This window comes from Oncorhynchus gorbuscha, linkage group LG11, assembly GCF_021184085.1.
Source record: "Oncorhynchus gorbuscha isolate QuinsamMale2020 ecotype Even-year linkage group LG11, OgorEven_v1.0, whole genome shotgun sequence".
In the NCBI taxonomy this organism is placed as follows: Eukaryota; Metazoa; Chordata; class Actinopteri; order Salmoniformes; family Salmonidae; genus Oncorhynchus; species Oncorhynchus gorbuscha.
In genome coordinates, this window is record NC_060183.1 from 65161082 (window position 1) to 65185225 (window position 24144).

The 24144-nt window shown below is 44.5% G+C and overlaps 1 protein-coding gene across 3 annotated transcripts in view; it reads right to left on the reverse strand.

Moving 5' to 3' along the window:
* Nucleotides 1-1055: 1055 nt before the first annotated feature.
* Nucleotides 1056-24144, reverse strand: part of scarb1 (scavenger receptor class B, member 1) — a 39329-nt gene continuing 16240 nt past the window's right edge. The window contains exons 5-13 of one of the 3 annotated variants that reach the window (XM_046370491.1): nucleotides 22594-22689; nucleotides 22215-22330; nucleotides 20528-20694; nucleotides 19772-19890; nucleotides 9447-9520; nucleotides 7227-7278; nucleotides 6698-6844; nucleotides 4748-4823; nucleotides 1056-1219 (exon numbers count right to left, since the gene is read on the reverse strand). In XM_046370491.1, the coding sequence (XP_046226447.1) occupies nucleotides 1209-1219; nucleotides 4748-4823; nucleotides 6698-6844; nucleotides 7227-7278; nucleotides 9447-9520; nucleotides 19772-19890; nucleotides 20528-20694; nucleotides 22215-22330; nucleotides 22594-22689 (858 nt within the window). In that variant the 3' untranslated portion in view covers nucleotides 1056-1208. Of the gene's footprint in view, nucleotides 1220-4747; nucleotides 4824-5277; nucleotides 5281-5685; nucleotides 5850-6697; nucleotides 6845-7226; nucleotides 7279-9446; nucleotides 9521-19771; nucleotides 19891-20527; nucleotides 20695-22214; nucleotides 22331-22593; nucleotides 22690-24144 lie in introns of those variants that run through there. The other 2 variants (XM_046370492.1, XM_046370490.1) reach the window with 2 other exon arrangements.

The window sequence follows — 24144 nt, forward strand, 5'->3', positions numbered from 1 at the left end:
TCAAACAGTCAGAAACAGACTCCATGAGGGTGGTACGAGGGCCCGACGTCCACAGGTGGGGGTTGTGCTTACAGCCCAACACCGTGCAGGACGTTTGCCAGAGAACACCAAGATTGGCAAATTCACCACTGGCACCCTGTGCTCTTCAAGATGAAAGCAGGTCCACACTGAGCACATGGCAGACGTGACAGAGTCTGGAGATGCTGTGGAGAACGTTCTGCTACCTGCAACATCCTCCTGCATGACCGGTTTGGCGGTGGGTCAGTCATGGTGTGGGGTGGCATTTCTTTGGGGGACCGCACAGCCCTCCATGTGATCGCCAGAGGTAGCCTGACTGCCATTAGGTACCGAGATGAGATCCTCAGACCCCTTGTGAGACCATATGCTGGTGCGGTTGGCCCTAGGTTCCTCCTAATGCAAGACAATGCTAGACCTCATGTGGCTGGAGTGTGTCAGCAGTTCCTGCAAGAGGAAGGCATTGATGCTATGGACTGGCCCGCCCGTTCCCCAGACCTGAATCCAATTGAGCACATCTGGGACATCATTTAATTAAATTTTTACCTTTATTTAACCAGGCAAGTCAGTTAAGAACATATTCTTATTTTCAATGACATCATGTCTCGCTCCATCCACCAACAGACTGTCCAGGAGTTGGCGGATGCTTTAGTCCAGGTCTGGGAGGAGATCCCTCAGGAGACCATCCGCCACCTCATAAGGAGCATGCCCAGGCGTTGTAGGGAGGTCATACAGGCACGTGGAGGTGACACACACTACTGAGCCTGATTTTGAGTTGTTTTAAGGACATTACATCAAAGTTGGATCAACCTGTAGTGTGGTTTTCCACTTGAATTTTGAGTGTGACTCCAAATCCAGCCCGCCATGGGTTGATAAATTTGATTTCCACTGATCATTTGTTTGATTTTGTTGTCAGCACATTCAACCATGTAAAGAAAAAAGTATTTAATAAGAATATTTCATTCAGATCTAGGATGTGTTATTTCAGTGTTCCCTCTATTTTTTTGAGCAATATATATATATATATATATATATATATATGATAGAGAGAATTGTCAGTCAGTGGCTATAGGGTTTCAGTCTCAAACACAGAGTCCTGCAGCACTGGGCTAGACTGCTATCTGTGTGTGTCCACCCAGTGCTGTAGTAGAGGGGTTTGTTCACTCCCGTTGGTGTCCTGTATGACAGTCCTCTCACATCTTATCTGTTAGGAAAAGAGGAGATCGAGAATGTGAGAAATAATGTTAAAAACACAACATTGTTAGCATAGTTAGGATCAAGTATGCTCTCATTTCAGTCAATCTGTTCAGAGAACTTTTATTTGGCCTTTTCACTACAAAAAGCCAAAAAACCAATGTCTCGTCAGTAGTGGTGTAACAGACCGTAGTCGATCCGTGATCCGTACGGATCACCCCCCACAGTTCGGCACGCATGTGAACTGAGGATCAATTGCAAAGTTTAACCATCATAATGTGAAATACAGTTCTACTGCCGCTGTTACTTTTTAAAGTCATAATTCCCTAAATCTCGATGCAGAGTTGCAGTGAAAAGATAAAGACAGAGGTGCGTCCTGCGTTTTACTCTGAAGCCGAAGGTTGTTTTGATTATAAACATTTTAAAAAGCAGTTGTGTGTACTGTTCACGTGAAACGGGCATGTTGAATCCTAACGAATCAATCCTGGATCCTTGCGTTGCAAAATGCAAAGAAAAAAGAGCAGTGACCGCCATGGCTAGCAGAGGAGCTGAAGAACTGGAAAAGCCTCCCACTTCATTTAAGTCTCATGTACGGGAGCATTTTGGCTTCCCTGTCAAATATGATGACGGAAGAAGTGGTGGACAACACCATTACGGTGTGTAGGCATTGAGCCACAAGAAAGCCGTATGATCATGGAAATACATCGAGCGTGGCCATACATTTAAAGCATCATCACCCTGTTGTGTCAGTGACAGGAGCCAACTCAGCCAAGAGACAACTTCTCACCGCGGCATTTAAGCAGCCCTTTGCTGCAGAATCAGACCAGACTAAAGCCATCACCAAATCTATTGGGATGTTTATCGCTGCAGACATGAGGCAATACTCTGTTGTGGAAAACAAAGGGTTTTAAAACATGGTGGAAGTGCTTGAGCCACGCTACGAAAATCCCTCACGCACCCACTTCAGTATGAAGATCGTGCCAGATCTTTATGAAGAGGAAAATATAAAAATTGTCGAAGGATTATCCAAGACATCCTCTGTTGCCCTCACCACAGACGGCTGGACCTCCAGGGCAACGGAAAACTACGTGACTGACTGCTCACTACACCACAGACGGCTGGACCTCCAGGGCAACGGAAAACTACGTGACTGACTGCTCACTACACCACAGACGGCTGGACCTCCAGGGCAACGGAAAACTACGTGACTGACTGCTCACTACACCACAGACGGCTGGACCTCCAGGGCAACGGAAAACTACGTGACTGACTGCTCACTACACCACAGACTGCTGGACCTCCAGGGTAACAGAAAGCTACGTGACTGACTGCTCACTACACGACAGAGGAGTGGACGTCCAGGGTAACAGAAAGCTACGTGACTGTGACTGCTCACTACACCACAGAGGAGTGGACGTCCAGGGTAACAGAAAGCTATGTGGCTGACTGCTCACTACACCACAGAGGAGTGACCTCAAGCAGGTGACCTCAAACTCTCCCTTGTAAAACTGACCATTCAACCAATTCTCAACATCATTTACAAAATAGCCTCTAATACCCTACTCAACAAATTGGATGCAGTCTATCACAGTACCATCCGTTTTGTCACCAAAGCCCCATATACTACCCACCACTGACCTGTATGCCCTCGTCGGCTGGCCCTCGCTTCATACTCGTCGCCAAACTCACTGGCTCCAGGTCATCTACAAGATCCTGCTAGGTAAAGTCCCCCCTTATCTCAGCTCGCTGGTCACCATAGCACCACCCACCTGTAGCACACGCTCCAGCAGGTATATCTCTGGTCACCCCCAAAACCAATTATTTCTTGGCCACCTCTCCTTCCAGTTCTCTGCTGCCAATGACTGGAACGAACTCCAAAAATCTCTGAAACTGGAAACACTTATCTCCCTCACTAGCTTTAAGCACCAGCTGTCAGAGCAACTCACAGATTACTGCACCTGTACATAGCCCCAACAACTACCTCTTTCCCTACTGTGTTCTACTTTGCACATTCTTCCACTGCAAATCTACCATTCCAGTGTTTTACTTGCTATATTGTATTTACTTTGCCACCATAGCCTTTATTTGCCTTTACCTCCCTTATCTCACCTCATTTGCTCACATCGTATATAGACTTGTTTCTACTGTATTTGACTGTTTTACTCCATGTGTAACTCTGTGTTGTTGTTTGTGTCGAACTGCTTTGCTTTATCTTGGCCAGGTCGCAATTGTAAATGAGAACTTGTTCTCAACTTGCCTACCTGGTTAAATAAAGGTGAAATAAATCAAAAAAGAGGACCTGAACCCCAGATACCCCCCTAATGTACAGGACTACCTTCATAGATCTACTGGTTCAAGTCCCTGTCTCACCTAGACCCTGCCCTACACCGGAGGACATATTGCCACAATTATAGTTCAAAGAAATGAAAATAAATAATCAAGTCATTTTTTCTGCAGGGTCAAGCCACCGAGCCGACAGGAGCGTCGAGGCATCTCCTCCACAAAATAATTAGACCATGAAGGAGCTTTCTGGGAAGACCTTTGCGAGCAAGGACACAGGCACGACGTTTGCCAACACCAAAGAGGAGATGGCATCCTACAAGGCAGCAAGCGGCATTCCAGTTGATGGTGATCCACTGACATAGTGGAAAGGAATGACTGTAAATACCCTCACATTGCCATGATGGCAAGATGCTACCTGGCTGTACCTGGCACTTCAATTCCTAGCGAGAGGGGTGTTCTCCACAGCAGGGGACATAGTAACTGCAAAGAAGTCTACCCTCTCCCAGACAATGTAGACATCCTCATCTTTTTGAAAAGTGATTTTAAAAGTTAAGCTCAGCTCTCCTTTGCTTTCTTTTTTTGATGTGGACACAGGCAATTTCTTCATTCCCTATTGCTCAAAGGAAGAAGGTATAATGCCTCATATTGCACTTTAACAATTGACTATTGAATATTTGATTTAAACATTTAAAAGTTCCTTGCTTTAAGTCATAAATGGAAAGCAAAGTTATATTCATCTCCTTTTTTTTGATAATCCGAAAAATGATCCGATCCGTGACTCAAAACCGTGATCCGATCCGTGAGTTTTGTGATCCGTTGCACCACTACTCGTCAGACATGCAACTAAACAGACAAAAACCGTCTCATGTCAGATGCAGAGTCCATTCCACCTGTCAGTGACAGTGCTTAAAAAGGGTCACTTGAAAGTCACAACATCCTGTCAACAGATCACCTAAAACATTGTTCATCCAGCAGTCTGCTGAGTGTTAACTTTGGGCTGTTGGGAGTTCTTGCTCAACCATGCTTAGATCTTTCAACTTGACATTTCCAAAACCCACACTCAAACCACAGGCAGAGATAACTTGGTCTTATGAAACATGGCACAAGAGCAGTGGATGAGAAAATGGTGTTTTAAAATGATAGAAATGTTGGTAAAAGAATATAGGTGAGTGTGACTTAAACTTAGGACATAAGAGGCTGAGTATGTGTACACCTTGGACATAAGTGGCTGTGTGTGTGTGTGCCTGAAACCCACCTGTGTCATTCACGATACATTTGTTCGTCTGTTGTTTGAGGGCATCTGCGCTGTTTACGGTGTCTTTAACAGATGCCTAAAAGATAACCAGCCCTTCACCAAATCAGCCAATCAGAGCAGCTACTGAGCAACCTTATTTGTTGTCAGGTGGTCGATAACGTGACAGACAAAAAGCTCAGGGCCATGTTCAGCAGGAAAACGTTGGCCAACATTCAGATAGAAATGTACAATGTAGAATATACATACCTCACTGGTATATAGAATACGTAATCCATTCAGCTCTAGTCATGGCTTTTCTATCTGCAACATTCCACATTGTTTTTGTACTGAACATGGCCCAGTATTTAGTTTCTTAGCCATTTGGTCATTTGTGTTGAGTCAGTGTGTGTGTTCATGCAGTGTGTGGTTTCGTCAATGCAGTGTGTGTGCATTTTTATGAGTGTTCATGCAGTTTGAAAACAGATGACTGAGGGCGTGGCATGCAAGACATCCAGGGTTAATGCAATTGGTTAATGACACCTCATACAGACAATCTTGACCAATCAATCGTAACATTTGGATTGTCCCTCTGATCGACCTGATTGATCAGCTTCATACAGTAACAAACAGGCTAACGTGATCTATAGACATCTTTCTCTTACTGATCAGGAGAACTCTGGTCCCAGAAGGCCAGTGTGTGCAGGCTTTTACTCCAAACCAGCTTCCACACAGTTGGTCCGGCTAATACTACAGTCATTCTTCAATCTGACCAATAGAACTAGACTAAAGATCTAGAGACTATAAATCATTCTGGTCCAGATTAAAGATCATAACCCCTATAGTTTAACATGCGTTTTAGAGCTGGGTTGTAACAGAAGCCTGCACATCAGTCCCCCAGGACCAGAATTGACCACCCTTCCTAATGGACTGTTATAATCAAATCAAGGCAGATCAGAATCTGTCAGGGTAAATCATGATTTTATTATTTTATATTCATATTGCCATCACATTCTTCTGATTGATATGATAGAGGCATGTTTTCAGGAGTGATTGGGAACAGTTTAACATGTGGACCAACCCCATGGTTCTGGATCACTGTAGGCTGATATTCTTTCAACGACGCCTGTAGGAAAACAAACAAACAGGCCAACTGATTCCCTGCAACATTCACAACAGTCATAACGCTCTGACCTAAAATGTCTCGGGATGTGCTTGTCACAAACTTATCAGTACAGTCCACTGTCCTTAGGGAACATTGTTTCAGCATCTACACTGTCCGTACACAGGTGTGATGCATCTAAAGTCTACACAGCTAGCCCAGCCAGTAGAAGTGTGCTCAGCTACTGTAAGGCCGCATACAAACCACATGACGTGATCTCACTAGTTCAGTGAGTGTGTACACAACTCATTTTTGCCTAAATTCTCCAAAACAAGAACCACATTTCCAAAAGGAAAATAAACTTGAAATGGGCATCATACCTCATTGAATAAAGTGGAACATTAAGAGTTATGCCCACGTGTTTATCAAATTAACTGGCTAATCTAGTGTCAGCTATATTAGGGGAAATCTCTGATTATTTTAATGAGAGACAGGCAGTGGGGTTGTGACTTTGTCCCAAAGTGGCACCTCTGCACTGTACAGTATAGATCACTGAACACAAATCTACTGAGCTACTCCGTCCGTGAACTACAAACTTCATATGAACTCTGTTTGCTGTGATGTGCACCCCTACTGGTGGAGAGGGGGGAGCACCAGTGTGTTGGTTTGCTGTGGGAAGAGTCTGTTCTCTGATGGGTAGTGGAGAGCTGCTCAGGATTGTCAGAGGGTCACATTGGTTAGTACGCATTCCATGCAAACCAAAGAATGAGCATGTTATTTCTCTCCTCTCTCACAACCACTTGTACCACATCCAGTTTGTGAACTAACACTCCCATCCATCCTTCCATGCACATGCAGTGTAGAGGCCTTACCTTGTTCCTGTAGTTTAGTAGTACAACCCCCAGTATGGTGGCCAGGCCCAGAACTATGAAACAGTACTGCATGTACACCATCACCATTGGCAATAGCACCAGGTTAGTGTGGAACGTCGTCAGGATTTCACCGTCGATATATCCATTCTACCACAGGGGGAGAGAAAATACCATGAGTGGACAGATTTATGGGATGTAGAAAGAGTTGGGGGTACGTATATATGCTAGGGTTATGGGTGAGGAATATAGAATGTTATGGTGGAGAGATGGGTATGGGGTATACAGCAGGTTGGGGCGGAGAGTGTAGCAAAAAGCTTGTGTTCCTAGTGCAGTAGTATGTAACAATTCACACAAATCTAAAAGTCAAATAATGGAATTAAGTAATACAGAAACATTAGGACTAGCAATGTCGGAGCCCGGAGGTTAGAGGTGGAAAGTGTTGATGGTGGAGAGTGTTATGGGAGGAGAGATTGTATGGGGCATACAGCAGGTTAGGGGGTAAGAACCCAGTAAGTGTCTCATCAGTCACCTCCTCAAACCACATCATGGGCATCATCACCTCTGAGATCTTCCCCGTTTCCCTGCTCCAGACGAACACAAACCGTCACAGTTATACACACAAATGCATGCAACGGTCACAGCAGAGGAAGACAGTTCTCCCATCAGAAACTACCAGATTGAACGGGACCCTCCAGCTTTATGGCCTTTGGGGTTAAAGGTCAGGGAATGTCCTTATATGACATGTACATGTTGAACTGTGGAGTGATGGGTTGGGCGTCAGATAGGGGTTATAGATCAGTGAGGTTGAGGGGCAGGTCCTAAAATGAACACCCTCCACCCGACCAAATGCAGGTAGATTTTAGCATTGGCAGGCAGAATGTCTAGCAGTTGTCACAGTGCACTTGGGCAATCCAAAGCTCACATGTAAAGAATAGTAAAGAATGCATCAGTGATTTGTAGGCAATTTCTTACAACTTTCTGAAGACCTTACGGCATGAGAACGCCTGTTTAACGTTACTACCTGGTTAAGTGTCTCTAACCAGTTAGCGATGCCGAAACAGTCATTTCTAAAACCTTCTGAATTAATAATGTATCAATTGGCTGGGCATTTGTTTTGCAAACTCTGCGATCGCATGGCGCCTAGCATACTAGGGTGGCAGGGAGCCTAGCGGTTAAGGGCATTGGCCCAGTAACTGAAAGGGCGTTGGTTCGAATCCCGAGTGGGCAAGGTGGAAAAATCTGCCGTTCTGCCCTTGAACAAAAGCGTTAACACCCCAGCAACTGCTCCCGAGCACCCCGGACACGGATTAAGCCCCCCCCCCCGGACACGGATTAAGGCTCCCCCCCGGACACGGATTAAGGCCCCCCCCCCCCGGACACGGATTAAGGCCCCCCTCCCGGACACGGATTAAGGCCCCCCTCCCGGACACGGATTAAGGCCCCCCCACGGATTAAGGCCCCCCTCCCGGGACACGGATTAAGGCCCCCCTCCCGGGACACGGATTAAGGCCCCCCCTCCCGGGACACGGATTAAGGCCCCCCCCCCTGGACACGGATTAAGGCCCCCCTCCCTGGACACGGATTAAGGCCCCCCTCCCTGGACACGGATTAAGGCCCCCTCCCTGGACACGGATTAAGGCCCCCTCCCTGGACACGGATTAAGGCCCCCTCCCTGGACACGGATTAAGGCCCCCTCCCTGGACACGGATTAAGGCCCCCTCCCTGGACACGGATTAAGGCCCCCCTCCCTGGACACGGATTAAGGCCCCCCTCCCTGGACACGGATTAAGGCCCCCTCCCTGGACACGGATTAAGGCCCCCCTCCCTGGACACGGATTAAGGCCCCCTCCCCTGGACACGGATTAAGGCCCCCCCTCCCTGGACACGGATTAAGGCCCCCCTCCCTGGACACGGATTAAGGCCCCCCTCCCTGGACACGGATTAAGGCCCCCTCCCTGGACACGGATTAAGGCCCCCTCCCTGGACACGGATTAAGGCCCCCTCCCTGGACACGGATTAAGGCCCCCTCCCTGGACACGGATTAAGGCCCCCCTCCCTGGACACGGATTAAGGCCCCCCTCCCTGGACACGGATTAAGGCCCCCTCCCTGGACATGGATTAAGGCCCCCCTCCCTGGACATGGATTAAGGCCCCCTCCCTGGACATGGATTAAGGCCCCCCTCCCTGGACATGGATTAAGGCCCCCCTCCCTGGACATGGATTAAGGCCCCCTCCCTGGACATGGATTAAGGCCCCCCTCCCTGGACATGGATTAAGGCCCCCTCCCTGGACATGGATTAAGGCCCCCTCCCTGGACATGGATTAAGGCCCCCTCCCTGGACATGGATTAAGGCCCCCTCCCTGGACATGGATTAAGGCCCCCCTCCCTGGACATGGATTAAGGCCCCCCCCTGGACATGGATTAAGGCCCCCTCCCTGGACATGGATTAAGGCCCCCTCCCTGGACATGGATTAAGGCCCCCCTCCTGGACATGGATTAAGGCCCCCCTCCCTGGACATGGATTAAGGCCCCCTGCACCGCTCTGGAAGACACATTTCAGTTGAATGCATTCAGTTGTGCAACTGACTAGGTATCCCCCTTCCCAATCAACAGTCCTTTGCAAGGTGCGCAATTAAAAATTAAAGGGCAACTACAATCTTAAAAAATAAAATAATCTTAGAGGCTGGTAGATTCTCATCTACCTGCCAGTGGCAAAAGTTAGAGGCCCTGGGTAGGGGTTATCCTTACGTGATCCCAGACACTTTCTTCATGTACAAGTTGAGCTGCAGACGGATAGACACATTCAGAGGTACACCAGTCTCCTGCAGAGAGAGAAATTAATAAACTGCATATTTACAGCTTTAATAAGTCAAATGGGGAAAATACTTGCCACAGCAAGCAAGAAAACAATGTTGGGTTGTTGGCGGAAGAGCATGAAATATGTTCCCTAGACATCTAATGACAAACAGGTGGTCTGTACTGAGTGCACTAAATACTGAGACTAATTGAAATAGATTAAACATTTGAACAAGGGCTCTTTGGCCTCAGTTGAAGAACCAGTCGTTAAGCTTAGTGCGAGAGCTCGAACCAAACATCTAGTCTTACTCGTTTCTCTTCTCAGGGTAATTTCATTCCACTCCCTTGGGTGTCCAAACACAGTTTGTGGCACAAAACAACTGTAAATCTACTTGACAATCGTTTTGCTTTCCAAGCCAAGTTGCTTAAAGTCTGTACTTTGTCAAAAACAGGATCACACCTAGCTAAATTAATACTCAAGGGACTTACACACACAGCTCAAAAATACCCTCTGAACAATCTGAGCATCGGTCCCACACACAATCAACTAGGACTTGTCTGTTAGCGGGCTTAGTAGTTATAAAATATACTGAGAAACAATGAAAACATTTGCCTGACAAAAACGCTTTGTCCCCAGTCTTACAGCAATGTGTGTGGAGTTCCCTAGTTTCAAACGGAGGAATAAACATACTGTATAGGCCTGCATACAGAGTGAGTCTCTTCCCCCCTGTGGAAATGTTAGTGTTGCATTGCTCTTCACGCAGTAAATATTTCCCCACAATCTACAGTACTTAAGTTAGAAGTTTGTGTGTAAGCAGAACACAAAAACAGATACAGGATAGAGACGCAGTCAGACAGACAGCTGGTTATATGCTTCTAAAGGAAGGAATTCCAAAATAGTGAGGGAACCTGCTTATTTATCCCTTAATTTACCAAGTTAGTTAACTGAGAACACAATGTCATTTTACAGCAATGACCTGGAGAATAGTTACAGGGGATGAATGATCCAATTGGAAGCTGGGGATGATTAGGTGGCCATGATTGCATGAGGGCCAGATTGGGAATTTAGTCAGGACACCGGGGTTAACACCCCTACTCTTATGATAAGTAACATGGGATCTTTAGTGACCAGAGTCAGGACACCAGTTTAACGTCCCAGCCGAAAGATGGCACCCTACACAGGGCAATGTCCCCAATCACTGTCCTGGGGCATTTGGATATTAACATTTATTTTTAAACCAGAGAACAGAGTGCCTCCTACTGACCCTACAACACCATTTCCAGCAACATCTATCCTACTATGCAGGGACTGACAAAGACCAACCCTGCTTAGCTTCAAAGGCAGCTAAAGATGGGGTCCTAGCTAGAAACACTAGCTGGTGTTGATTTATTGTGTGAAGTGCATTTGAAATGATTCATGTGCATCCCAACACAAAGGTTTGAGAAACAACCATTGTTATTAAGAGGCACATCAGTATCATCGCAGATCGTTAGGGACTTCACTTGAGGTGAAAGTATTAGCTGCCCAAGCAGACAGTGCATACTGTCACAAGCCATGAGAGTTGTTTTTCACCCCATCTGAAACATCAATACCTGACAGATCAGCAACTCCGTTCATACAAGTTGTCAATATTATCTTAACGTTTCAAATTCCGTTAGCGAGAAACAAAATTAGGGGGGGGGGCTTGCAAGCTCATGACTCTGCGTAGAGGCTGTTGGGGACAGTTTGCCAGACAGATTGAACCTAGTCCTGGACTAAACAGCATGCTTAAAATATCCTTTCCATTTTTTAAAAATCCAGAAATAGGCTTAATCTGTGTCTACTCCTTGAAGTTACATGCAAATATGGTAGATTACTTCATTCTAACAGTTCCAACGCTGTTCTTCAGGCCCATCTTCATTCAGTAAAAACCCCAGCTCTGTTTGTCCACAGGACTGTTGAGAAAACAGCCAGATGCAAACAAGACCAGACCCAGAGCTGGTTAGGTACTGTACAGTATGTGGGGTAGTGTGAGTGCCATGCACTCACTCAGTCATACATCCTTCCCCCTGCACACACGCGTATTCCACAAACACACTAACACAACCGTTCCTAGACAGAGAGAGAAACACTTGGCTCATTTGAGGATAGAGTTCTACTATTCTGATCTGGTTCTGTTCAGACAGTTCTGGCTAGGAAACAGTTCTAGGAGAGCTGGATGGACCTTTGGGACCGCAAGGACTCATGCTGGGACCTAACCCCAGATGGTTAATCCCACGTCGGGGATCCTTCCTCCGCTCTCCCTCCTTGATCTCTGCAGGGCTCAACTGTCCCAGTCTGATACCACTGCCTGCCAATTGTTACAGCAGCAGTTATGAAAGTCATGTCTTCACTTCATTGACTAAAGAAGCCTACCTGTGTGAAAGTAAACTTCCACATCCTCTATTAAAGATACCAAGAGGACAGAGTTAATGGCACAGATTGTGCACCACTGCACTCTCTCTGGATAGGGCTGTGGCAGTCATGACATTTTACCAGCTGGTTATTGTTATGCAAACAATAACCATTGTTATGCTGGTCTCACGGTAATTGACCGTTAAATGAACATACACATGTTTAGCATCACCATGCTTCACTCATACAAGCATCATAAATGCCTCTGATGCACACCTATGGAACATCTCCATTTAAAAAAAAAAGTCTAAAATCGTTTAAATATACGGGGTGGCAGGGTAGCCTAGTGGTTAGAGCGTTGGACTAGTAACCGAAAGGTTGCAAGTTCAAATCCCAGAGCTGACAAGGCACAAATCTGTCATTCTGCCCCTGAACAGGCAGTTAGCCAACTGTTCCTAGGCAGTCATTGAAAATAAGAATTTGTTCTCAACTGACTTGCCTAGTTAAATAAAAGGTTAAAAAATTAATACATTTTAAATACACCATTACAATAAACTCCAGGTCTAAAGAGAGTGGCACACTCCATATATATTAAATCAGTCATTTATTGGCTACCCAAGAAATTACTGGGAGTTCATTTGCAACTTTGTTTTTATCGCTTACTCACCTTAAGTCAGCACCTCTACACCTCTACTGGATGTGCACAAGATCATGCTTTTTATTAAGCAGGTCTAAAGAAAGTGATATGAATAAAATGTATTTCAGAGGAACTGAATAGGAGTTAGCCAAATACAGTAGGCTATGAGCCATGCCATAGGCTTGTTCATTTAGCAGACAAGATATGCTTAAGTCCCATGCCATTATTTTATAGTAAGAAGAATATAAAATTGAACTTAGCTGAATAATATAAAGATTTCCCATTCCCCACATTAAGTGCCCATGTTAAAAAGGGTCACACGCTAGATTGCATTTTGACAACTTTAGTTGAAAATTATACAAAACTTCAAATGCCTTAGAAATCAAAAAGGCATAATGGGCAGCATGAAGCACTATAGGCTATTGATGATTTGAGAAAGTTTGTGCTCAGTTCCTTTCCACAGGCTGCACACACTGCTCTCAACAAGTGATCGTATTTTCACCCATCAGACTACCCTCAACTTAATCTAATCTTTAGTTCGGATTTCAAATGGCCATTATCAAATGGGCAAGACAAAAAAGACATCCGTGTGCACTGGAATAGCGACTGGAGGCCACGCTCCCGTTTTCCACTCATGTTTGGTAGGCTACTCTGGTAATGTCACTGTGCCACAGGTGATATTCCACCCAAACTACCCTCACGTTGGGTAGGCTACTCTGGTAATGTCGCTGTGCCACAGGTGATATTCCACCCAAACTACCCTCACGTTGGGTAGGCTACTCTGGTAATGTCGCTGTGCCACAGGTGATATTCCACCCAAACTACCCTCACGTTGGGTAGGCTACTCTGGTAATGTCGCTGTGCCACAGGTGATATTCCACCCAAACTACCCTCACGTTGGGTAGGCTACTCTGGTAATGTCGCTGTGCCACAGGTGATATTCCACCCAAACTACCCTCACGTTGGGTAGGCTACTCTGGTAATGTCGCTGTGCCACAGGTGATATTCCACCCAAACTACCCAGTACTTCATTTGGGAAACTAAGTTAAATTTGTTCAGGAACACCAATAGTAACATGTTTTCACAACAAACATATTTAATTAAACTGTTGACAGCCCCTCTCTGCACAGTGGAGAAAGGCATTAAGGAGTGTAGAAGGAAACAGGAGTGAGATATTCTATAGCTGAAGTTAATGTGTCAGTCCTATTTATGGAAAAAAAGCCCTATTATTAGGCTATTCAAAATCTAAAACAAATTCACTCATAGGCTAAACCCGAATTTGTTTAACTTCGGTTAGACCAATTATGTACCAAAAATATTACAAAAATACTGATTTATGTTTTTCTGCCATGTGTATAATGTGGTTGGCTTTGTATTGTATAATGGCACAATCATTCAAATGTTTTAATAAATCGGGCTTGGACTCATAAGCCTATGCTTATGTACAAGCATTAAATATGCATATGGGTGTTTTGAATTAATCACCTTAGAAAGCACTGTCCATTTTGTTGTGTTAAACTTTGACACAACATCCGCAACGACCATGTCCACTCAGTTTCAACCTATCGTTGAACTTCTTTCATCAAATGGATCAATCACAGTGAGGTGAGTTTAAAAAAACACAGTTTCGATAAGTGTTTGATGGGACATTTATTTTTACTGTTCTGATTACGTTGGTAACCAGTTTATAATAGCAATAAGGCACCTCAGGGGTTTGTGGTATATGACCAATATACAACAGCTAAGGGCTGTATTCAGGCTCTCTGTGCTGCGTTGTGCATAAGAACAGCCCTTAGCCATGGTATATTGGCCATATATCACACCCCCTCGTGCCATATTGTTTAAATAGAGCCCGGAGTACCAGGCCATTAGCAACCTGATGATTGTTAGCAGGTTGGGTAGGCTACTACTAAGGCATGTCCGGAGTGCGTAAAAGGAGATGACTCAAGTCATATAGAATTTTACTGCAGTAATGACTCATGGCTGCTGGTGTGGTGTTGAGATTAACTTAACAGCCCTAGATCCAAAACGTCACTGGTACAAGCCCTGCTCTGGTTGTTCCCCCTTACTGCTACACCAAGACTGGTCAATTAACCCATTTCTGGGAAAGGCTTATAGCAATCTGTGTGTCTACCATGCCTTTAGAATGGGTGTGGGTGAGAGCGTTACCTAAAACAAGTGTGGTTCTTAGACCGCAATAAGCTAATCTTATCCCACTATATACCATTGCTCCACATCTATTGGGTCAAATAAAGGGTCAAAATACTAGCAGCTCAGGCACACATGGCCTTATCTGTAGCCACATCGCATCACCTGTAGCCACATAAAATTGTACCAATATTGTTATATGGTATTGACAAACCGTACAGGACAGCCAAACGCACCAGTCACACCAATACCCTCACATCTTAGCTTACTTAATCCGTTTTAGTGGTACCATACCACCAGTATCATAACATTCATACCCATATCAAAATAATAATCAATACTGCAATTATAATTAGCTTAACACTATAGGTCACAATGGCATAGGCTGTTTGTCACTTAATCTTTCTGCAATTCCACACATCCTCTCTCCTTAGCTCCTTAAAACACATTGGAGAAGGTAGTCTGAAAGAGGGGACTTAGACCTTCTCTAATATGGCTGAGAATGAAGCAAGGAGATGGGAGGTGAAGACTCGAAAGACTACCATCAACATGCATGTTTTGGTTCTGGGTGCCCAGAGTACATGGACTAGACTTTTGGCTGCTAATATCGGAGGGAGTTTGGTACAGTCAGACACTTCGTTAAATCACCAAAACCTGTGTGTGACCACAATACAAAGCCTAGTGAAGACTGCAAAGGAGGACAGAGCTGCCATCTAGATATGACATTTACACACCGCTGCCACAGCAAAGCCCTCTCAGGACCCCAGCTACCCTGGTCACTAACGGTTTTCACCCTTACAGTCCGACAGACCAACTCATGTTGTTAAAGTTTTACAGCAAGGTCTTATTAGCTTCAAACCAATTCCAACTCCTCCTCTGACTGTACAGGTCAGAGTTCACATACAGTACAGACAACTTGGCACAGGAGCTGGAAAATTTAATCTTTTTTTAAAGATATCCGCTCTCACATCCATTAGCTCAGGGGTGAGCAACAGACTTGGTAAAAGGAATTGGACTAAAAATGTTTAATTTAGAAAATATTTTCCAATTACTCCCACAAATTAAAAAAAGACCTACATGGGGGCGTCTCAATATAAATTAAGGTATGAACTGATTGTATTTTCAAATACAAAACTCTTTAGGGGCTTAGTTGTGGTCAATTTACAGTGTACAAATAATTATGTTCCGGCCTCCTGATCATCCTCTCCCTCCAATAAAAACAGCCAGCGGCTGAATCTAGTCTACCCCTGTGTGTTAGCATCTCCCACAAGTGTCTTTTAAAACAAGCTTTCTGTGATTACAGCTGAACAAGATCATCTCTATGGTTTGCAGCAAACAGTGAGAGTGGATACAAACGTCTTCCTGACTCAGGACTGAGTCTTCATGTGAATGTCTCTGAAAATTAACGTCTAAGACCAATTTCCCCCAGTCCAGGGGACAGATAATTGTAAGAAACTGTTAAGGCCAAGCGCTCTCTGATTTTATGGGTTAGGTGATCGCCACTAGGACAGTATGTATGCATGCTTGACATGCCATACAGCCCTACAGCTGTCAGATTAGATGTGTTATCGAAATTGTGTTAAGGACGAAGTGGCATCACTTTTACTGCCTCTCTGGGTGATATAAAGTTGGAGTTGTAGGCAATACCAGTTTCTACCAGATAAATATAGATAATGACATACTGGGCAAACCGAGATACTGGGTAAATGTATGTTCTGTACATACCATAGTTCATGGTTCATAGGTATGTTTTTGACCATGACACTACTTCTAATGATAAGATGAAAAAACAAAGTTTTGGAAGCATCGACAGACCTTTACCGTATTAATGACTGGAGTTAACAGATGTGCTCAAATTTTCACACAGGTTTCAAAACGGATAGTTTCTTTGCTACAGTTGCCACTTCGTGTCAAAAAGGTCAAATAAAAATGTCAATCAACAAGGCTACTTATGCCTGACAGGCAGGGCGCTTCCAGGCAGCCTGAAACATTTGTGCCCCATTATAGAGATGTACAGTGCAGTCAGAAAGTATTCAGACCACTTGACTTTTTCCACTTTGTTAGGTTACAGCATTGTTCTAAAATGGATTAAAGAAAAAAAAGCTCAATCTACACACATTACCCCACACAGTGACAAAGCGAAAATAGGTTTATAGAAAACAAATACCTTATTCAAATCCTTTGCTATGAGACTCAAATTGAGCTCAGGTGCATCCTGTTTCCACTGATCATCCTTGAGATGTTTCTACTTGATTAGAGTTCACCTGCGGTGAATTGATTGGTCATGATTTGGAAAGGCACACACCTGTCTATATAAGGTCCGACAGTTGACAGTGCATGTCAGAGCAAAAACCAAGCCATGAGGTCAAAGGAACTGTCCGTAGAGCTCCAAGTCAGGATTGTGGGAGAATTTTTTTTTTATGCAGCATTGAAGGTCCCCAAGAACACAGTGGCCTCCATCATGGGCTCCCAAGAGGTGCAGCGGACTAAGGTACTGCATCTCAGTGTTAGAGGCGTCAGTACAGACCGTTAAATTCCAGGCTGTATCATAAACAGTGATACAGAGTATTGGGAGTACCACACAATTTTCCCAGGGTCGTCCAGGTTAGGGTTTGGCCGAGGTAGGCCATCATTGTAAACAATAATTTGTTCTTAACGGACTTGCCTAATTAAATCTTTTTTTTTTTTAAATGTAAAACTTAATTGGAAGTTTGGAAACACCAAGACTCTTCCTAGAGCTGGCCGACCGGTCAAACTGAGCATTCAGGGGGAGAAGGGCCTTGGTCAGCAACAGAGCTTCTCTGTGGAGATGAGAGAACCTTCCAGAAGGACAACCATCTCTGCAGCACTCCACCAATCAGGCCTTCATGGTAGAGTGGCCAGACGGAAGCCACTCCTCAGTAAAAAAGGCACATGATAACCTGCTTGGAGTTTGAGAAAATGGACCTAAAGGACCCAGACCATGAAAAACAATGCAAGCGTCACATCTGGAGGAAACATGGTACCATCCCTATGGTGAGACATGGTGGTGGCAGCATCATGCTGTGGGGATGTTTTTCAGCAGCAAGGACTGAGAGACTAGTCAGGATCAAGGGAAAGATGAATGAACAAAGTACAGAGATCCTTGATGAAAACCTGCTCCAGGGCACTCAGGACATCAGACTGGGGTGAAGGTTCACCTTCAAACAGGACAACAACCCGAAGCACACAGCCAACACAGGAGTGGCTATGGGGACAAGTATCTGAATAGTGGCCCAGCCAGAGAATCACTGAAGACACCTGAAAATAGCTGTGCAGTGATGCTCCCCATCCAACCTGACAGAGCTAGACAGGATCTGCAGAGAAATCTGAGAAACCCCCAAAATACAGTTGTGCTAAGCATGCAGGGTCATACCCAAGAAGACTCATGGCTGTTGTCGCTCCCAAAGGTCCATCAAAGTACAGAGTAAAGGGTCTGAATACTTATGTAAATGTGTTCATTCCAGGTTGTTGTTTTTTTAAATTTCTTTGTTATTATGTGGTATTGTGTGTAGATTGAGGGGAACATTTGATACATTTTTGAAAGAGGCTGCAACGTAACAAAACGTGGAAAAAGTCAAGGGGTCTGAATAATTTCCAAATTCACTATATATACACACACAGTACCAGTCGAAAGCTTGGACACCAACTCTTTCAAGGGCTTTTTAATTGTACTATTTTCTACATTGTAGTAGTGAAGACATCAACTATGAACACATCGAATCATGTGTTAAACAAATCAAAATATTTTATATTTGAGATTCTTCAAAGTGGCTACTCTTTGCCTTGACAGTTTTGCACACTCTTGGCATTCTCTCAACCAGCTTCTCCTGGAATGCTTTTCCAATAGTCTTGAAGGAGTTCCCACATATACTGAGCACTTGTTGGCTGCTTTTCCTTCACTCTGCGGTCCAACTCATCCCAAACCATCTCAATTGGGTTGAGGTCGGGAGGCCAGGTCATCTGATGCAGCACTCCATGAAGCTCCTTGGTCAAATAGCCCTTACAGAGCCTGGAGGTGTGTTGGGTCGTTGTCCTATTGAAAAACAAATTATATTCCCACTAAGCGCAAACCAGATGGGATGGCATATCTCTGCAGAATGCTGTGGTAGCCATGCTGGTTAAGTGTGCCTTGAATTCTAAATAAACCAGTGTCACCAGCTAAGCACTCCCACACCTAATCCTCCATGGTTCACGATGGGTAATACACATGCAGAGATGATCAGTTCACCAACTCTACGTCTCTAAGATATGGGGGTTGGAACAAAAACTCTAATCTCAGACCAAAAGACAGAATTCCAACGGTCTAATGTCCATTGCGCGTTTCTTTGCCCAAGCAAGTCTTCTTATTGGTGTCCTTTAGTAGCATTTTCTTTGCAGCAATTCGACCATGAAGGTCCAATTCACAGTCTCCTCTAAACAGTTGATGTTGAGTTGTGTCTTTTACTTGAACTCTGAAGCATTTATTTGGGCTGCAATTTCAGGGACTGGTAACTAATGAACTTATCCTCTGCAGCAGAGGTAACTCTGAGTCTTCCTTTCCTGTCTTCCTTTCCTCATCATAGCGCTTGATAGTTTTTGCGACTGCACTTGAAGCTTTCCGGATTGACTGACCTTCATGTCTTAAAGTAATGGACTGTAATTTCTCTTTGCTTATTTCAGCTGTTCGTGCCATAATATGGACTTGGTATTTTACCAAATAGGGCTATCCTTCTGTATACCACCCCAACTTGTCACGTCACAACACAACTGATTGGCTCAAACATATCAAGAAGTAAAGAAATGTACAATACTAGGCACACCTGTTAATTTAAATGCATTCTAGGTGACTACCTCATGAAGCTGGTTGTGAGAATGCCAATAGCGTGCAAAGCTGTCATCAAGGCAAAGTGGCTACTTTGAAGATCCTCAAATATATATAGATTTGTTTAACACTTTTTTTGGTTCCTACATGCTTCCAAGTAATTATTTCATAGTTTTGATGTCTTCACTATTAGTCCACAACATAGAAAATAATAAAATAAAGAAAAACCCTGGAATGAGTGTGGCCTAACTTTTGACTGGTACTCACACAAATAAACATACACAAATATTACTCACAGGGTGGATGTCTATGAAGAGTCCATGTTGGTCCTCAGTAGGCTGAAGTCCCTGTACGTAGTCCAGCAGGACAGGGTCAGCATTGTAGAAGTGCGGATGGGAGATAAACACTGGGGAGTCTAGAAAACAATATTAATACTATTAATATCCTATGTAAGAAGTATTTGGGAGACAAGCGGTTGATTCCTGAATTTGAACTTTTGTTCAAATCTCACCTCTGCGTCAATGCATAATTTATACAAAAAATGGTTATACAGTATGTGGGCATTTCTCAAGCTACAATTCAGCCCCAAGTGTATATGTTACATTGATGCATGTTCTATGGGGTGCTAGATTAGGAACATAGAGGCATGAGACAGCATTATGTTTCATCACAAAGTGCTTCTCCATCTGTTTACACAGCAACATGGCACCTCTGTGTGCGTTTGCCATACCTCCTCCACTAGTCTGTTTATCAGACAAGGTATCTGGGTCATGATTTAAAAGATAATAACCGTCACCCATGAGGTGTGCCTGTATCTTGTGTGTTTGAAAAAAATTAAATAGGTGCAGGGAAATGGGTTTTTACAGCCATACACCCCTGAAATAAATTCAGGTTAGTGCTTTTCTCAAAGACAGATTTGACCTTGGCAGCTCGGGTATTCGAACCAGCGACCTTTTGGTTAATGGACCAACACGCTAACCGCTAGGCTACCTGCAGCCCTAACAAATCATGTGCATGCGTCCGGGTGTGCGCGCGCTCGTGTGTGCACTGACTGGATCTGCAGCTGCTGACGTTGAGGAGGCCAGACTGTCTGCAGGGACAGAATCCCTCGTTGGGAGCGTAGTCTGAGCCATTAGCGAACAGAGTCTTCGGAGCCACGTAACGATACAGAGGAATCCCCTCCATTATCCCCTCACGCTGGTACACCATCTCCAAAGATCTTTAGAGAGAGAGAGAGGAGAGAGAGATACTGTATATATAAACTCAGCAAAAAACATACGTCTTTTCACTGTCAACTGTGCTTATTTTCAGCAAACTTAACATGTGTAAATATTTGTGTAAATATTTGTATGAACATAAGACTCAACATACAATCTGAACAAGTTCCACAGACATGTGACTAACAGAAATGGAATAATGTGTCCCTGAACAAAGGGGGGGGGGGTCAAAATCAAAAGTAACAGGCAGTATCTGGTGTGGCCACAAGATGCATTAAGTACTGCAGTGACTCTCCTCACGGACTGCACCAAATTTGTCAGTTCTTGCTGTGAGATGTTACCCCACTCTTCCATCAAGGCACCTGCAAGTTCCAGAAAATTCCTGGGAGGAATGGCCCTAGTCCTCAACCTCCGATCCAACAGGTCCCAGACATGCTCAAGGGTATTGAGATCCGGGCTCTTCGCTGGCCATGGCAGAACACAGCCATACTGCTCGTTCTGTGTGTGGTGGCATTGTCATGCTGGAGGGTCATGTCAGGATGAACCTGCAGGAAGGGTACCACATGAGGGAGGAGGATGTCTTCCCTGTAACGCACAGCGTTGAGATTGCCTGCAATGACAACAAGCTCAGTCCGATGATGATGCTGTGACACCGCCGCAGAGAATGATTGACCCTCCACCTCCAAATCGATACCGCTCCAGAGTACAGGCATCAGTGGAACGCTCATTCCTTTGACGATAAACGCGGATCCGACCATCACCCCTGGTGAGACAAAACCGCGACAGCGAAGAGCACTTTTTGCCAGTCCTGTCTGGTCCAGTGACGGTGGGTTTGTGCTCATAGGCAACATTGCCGCTGATGTCTGGTGAGGACCTGCCTTACAACAGGCCTACAAGCCCTCGGTCCAGCCTCTCTCAGCTTATTGCGGACAGTCTGAGCACTGATGGAAGGATTGTGCCTTCCTGGTTTAACTTGGGCAGTTGTTGCCATCCTGTACCTGTCCCGCAGGTGTGATGTTTGAATGTACCGATCCTGTGCAGGTGTTACACATATTACACAGCTGTCCATCGTGTCTCCCTGTAGCACTGTCTTAGGTGTCTCACGGTACAGAGACTGCAATTTATTGCCCTGGCCACATCTGCAGTACTCATGCCTTCTTGCAGCATGCCTAAGGCACGTTCACACAGATGAGCAGGGACCCTGGGCATCTTTCTTTTGGTGTTTTTCAGAGTCAGTAGAAATGAAAACTTAGGACACTAAAGAGGCCTAACTGTGAACATAATTGCCTAGCGTCTGTAAGCTGTTAGTGTCTTAACGACCGTTCCACAGGTGCATGTTCATTGTTTATGGTTCATTGAACAAGCATGGGAAAGTGTTTAAACCCTTTACAATGAAGATCTGTGAAGTTATTTTGATTTTTATGAATTATCTTTGAAAGACGGGGTTGTTTCTTTTTTTGCTGAGATAGAGATAGATATATATATATATATGTTATATGTGTGTGTGTGTGTGTGTGTGTACCTGCAGGCGTCAGGACTGTAGAAAGGCAGTGTAGATTCTTTTGTCATGAAGGGAGGCCACATTTGTCCTGCTGTACCATTGATCATGTTACACTGAGGAGTCTTCCAATTGGTCAACTAGAGAAAGCGAGAGACTGAGTGTTATCATCGATTGAGCGCTCTTCCTAGAGCAGGAAATTATTCAGGATTTCACTGCAGTCAAACTTTATTACTTTGGATTAATTTAATTATTTAGCAGGGATAGTCCACTCCATAACAGTTGCCATTGATTTCCATGGAGTCCTTCTACAAGAGGCCCAAATCAGTTTTCCTCCATGCTTTTTCTAACAGCCCCTCAGCCCCATCTGTAAAGGTGAAGGCACATGGCTGTGTGACCTCACCTTGGTCAGGCCATTCCATGAGTCCACTTTGTGAATCAGCCTGATGTCATCTTTGCCGGTGTGGATTGTGAACAAACCAGTGTTTGAGTTGTTGAACTGATGGAAGAAACAGACACAGATTGATATTTCACCCTTCACTAAAACCAGACAACCCAACCTAAACAGGTTGTAGATAGAGTACGCAAATACCATTTGAGGTTCTGTCACAGAAAAGTCCTAGGTGGCAAAGGTCCAGATGGATATTGTCATTAAATCGCTGTAGTAACAAAGCCCCACCTCACAACCAAAACTGTTCACAGCCCTCATGTTGGTTGAGAGAAAATTTAGCATTATTAAAAGCCAATTTCCTGCAATATGGCGGAGAGAGAACTTTGCAGTTAAACCAAATTGAATGTAATTCACATGTCTGTGTTCTTATTAGCCAGCCTACTGGTTTTGCTACACTCGTTATGTCTAGTTGTCCTAGGCATAGCTAAGTGGTCTGTAATCAGACTTAATGTGTGCAATTAGGTGAGAAGTCAGAATATGAGAACAGTGAATGGGTGCCCCAGGACACAGCAACCTAACCTGGGTCCAGGGCCAGCTCAGTCTCAACTCCTGGGTCAGTCAGCCCAAGCAATTGTTTGTTCAGTTGATGCCAAAAATAAATGTATACAAAAGAAAACAAAAACACACATGCCTAAACTAAAAGTAGGTAACAAAATGACCACTGGCAGGCCAAGAGGCTTCTGGCCATCCCTCTCACCGATTACCTTGATAACCCCGCACCTGTGTGCTTATCAAGGCTTCACCAGACTTCCTGGCAGACCACCTGCCCCGGTTACTGCTGCCCCCTGGGAATGGAGTAGAGGTTCGACCGATCAATCGGAATGGCCGATTAGGGCTGATTTCAAGTTTTCAGAATTGGAAATCGGTAATTTTGAACGGCGATTTTGCAGATAATTTTTTATACACCTTTATTGAATCTTTATTTAACTAGGCAAGTCCATTAAGAACACATTCCTATTTTCAGTGACGGCCTAGGAATGGTGGGTTAACTGCCTTGTTCAGGGGCAGAACGACATATTTCTACCTTGTCAGCTCAGGGATTCAATCTTGCAACCTTACGGTTAAACTAGTCCAAAACTAACCACCTGCCTCACGAGGAGCCCGCCTGTTACGCGAATGCAGTAAGAAGCCAAGGTAAGTTGCTAGCTAGCATTAAACTTAATCATAATCAATAGCTATAACTACACATGGTTGATGATATTAGTTTATCTAGTGTGTGCTGCGTTGCATATAATCGATGCAGTGCGCATTCGCGAAAAAGGACTGTCGTTGCTCCAACATGTACCTAACCATAAACACCAATGCCTTTCTTAAAATCAATATACAGAACTATATATTTTTAAACCTGCATATTTAGCTAAAATATATCCAGGTTCACAGGCAATATTAACCAGGTGAAATTGTGTCCCTTCTCTTGCATTCATTGCACGCAGAGTCAGGGTGTAACAGTTTGGGCCGCCTGGCTCATTGCGAACTAATTTTCCAGAATTTTACGCAATTATG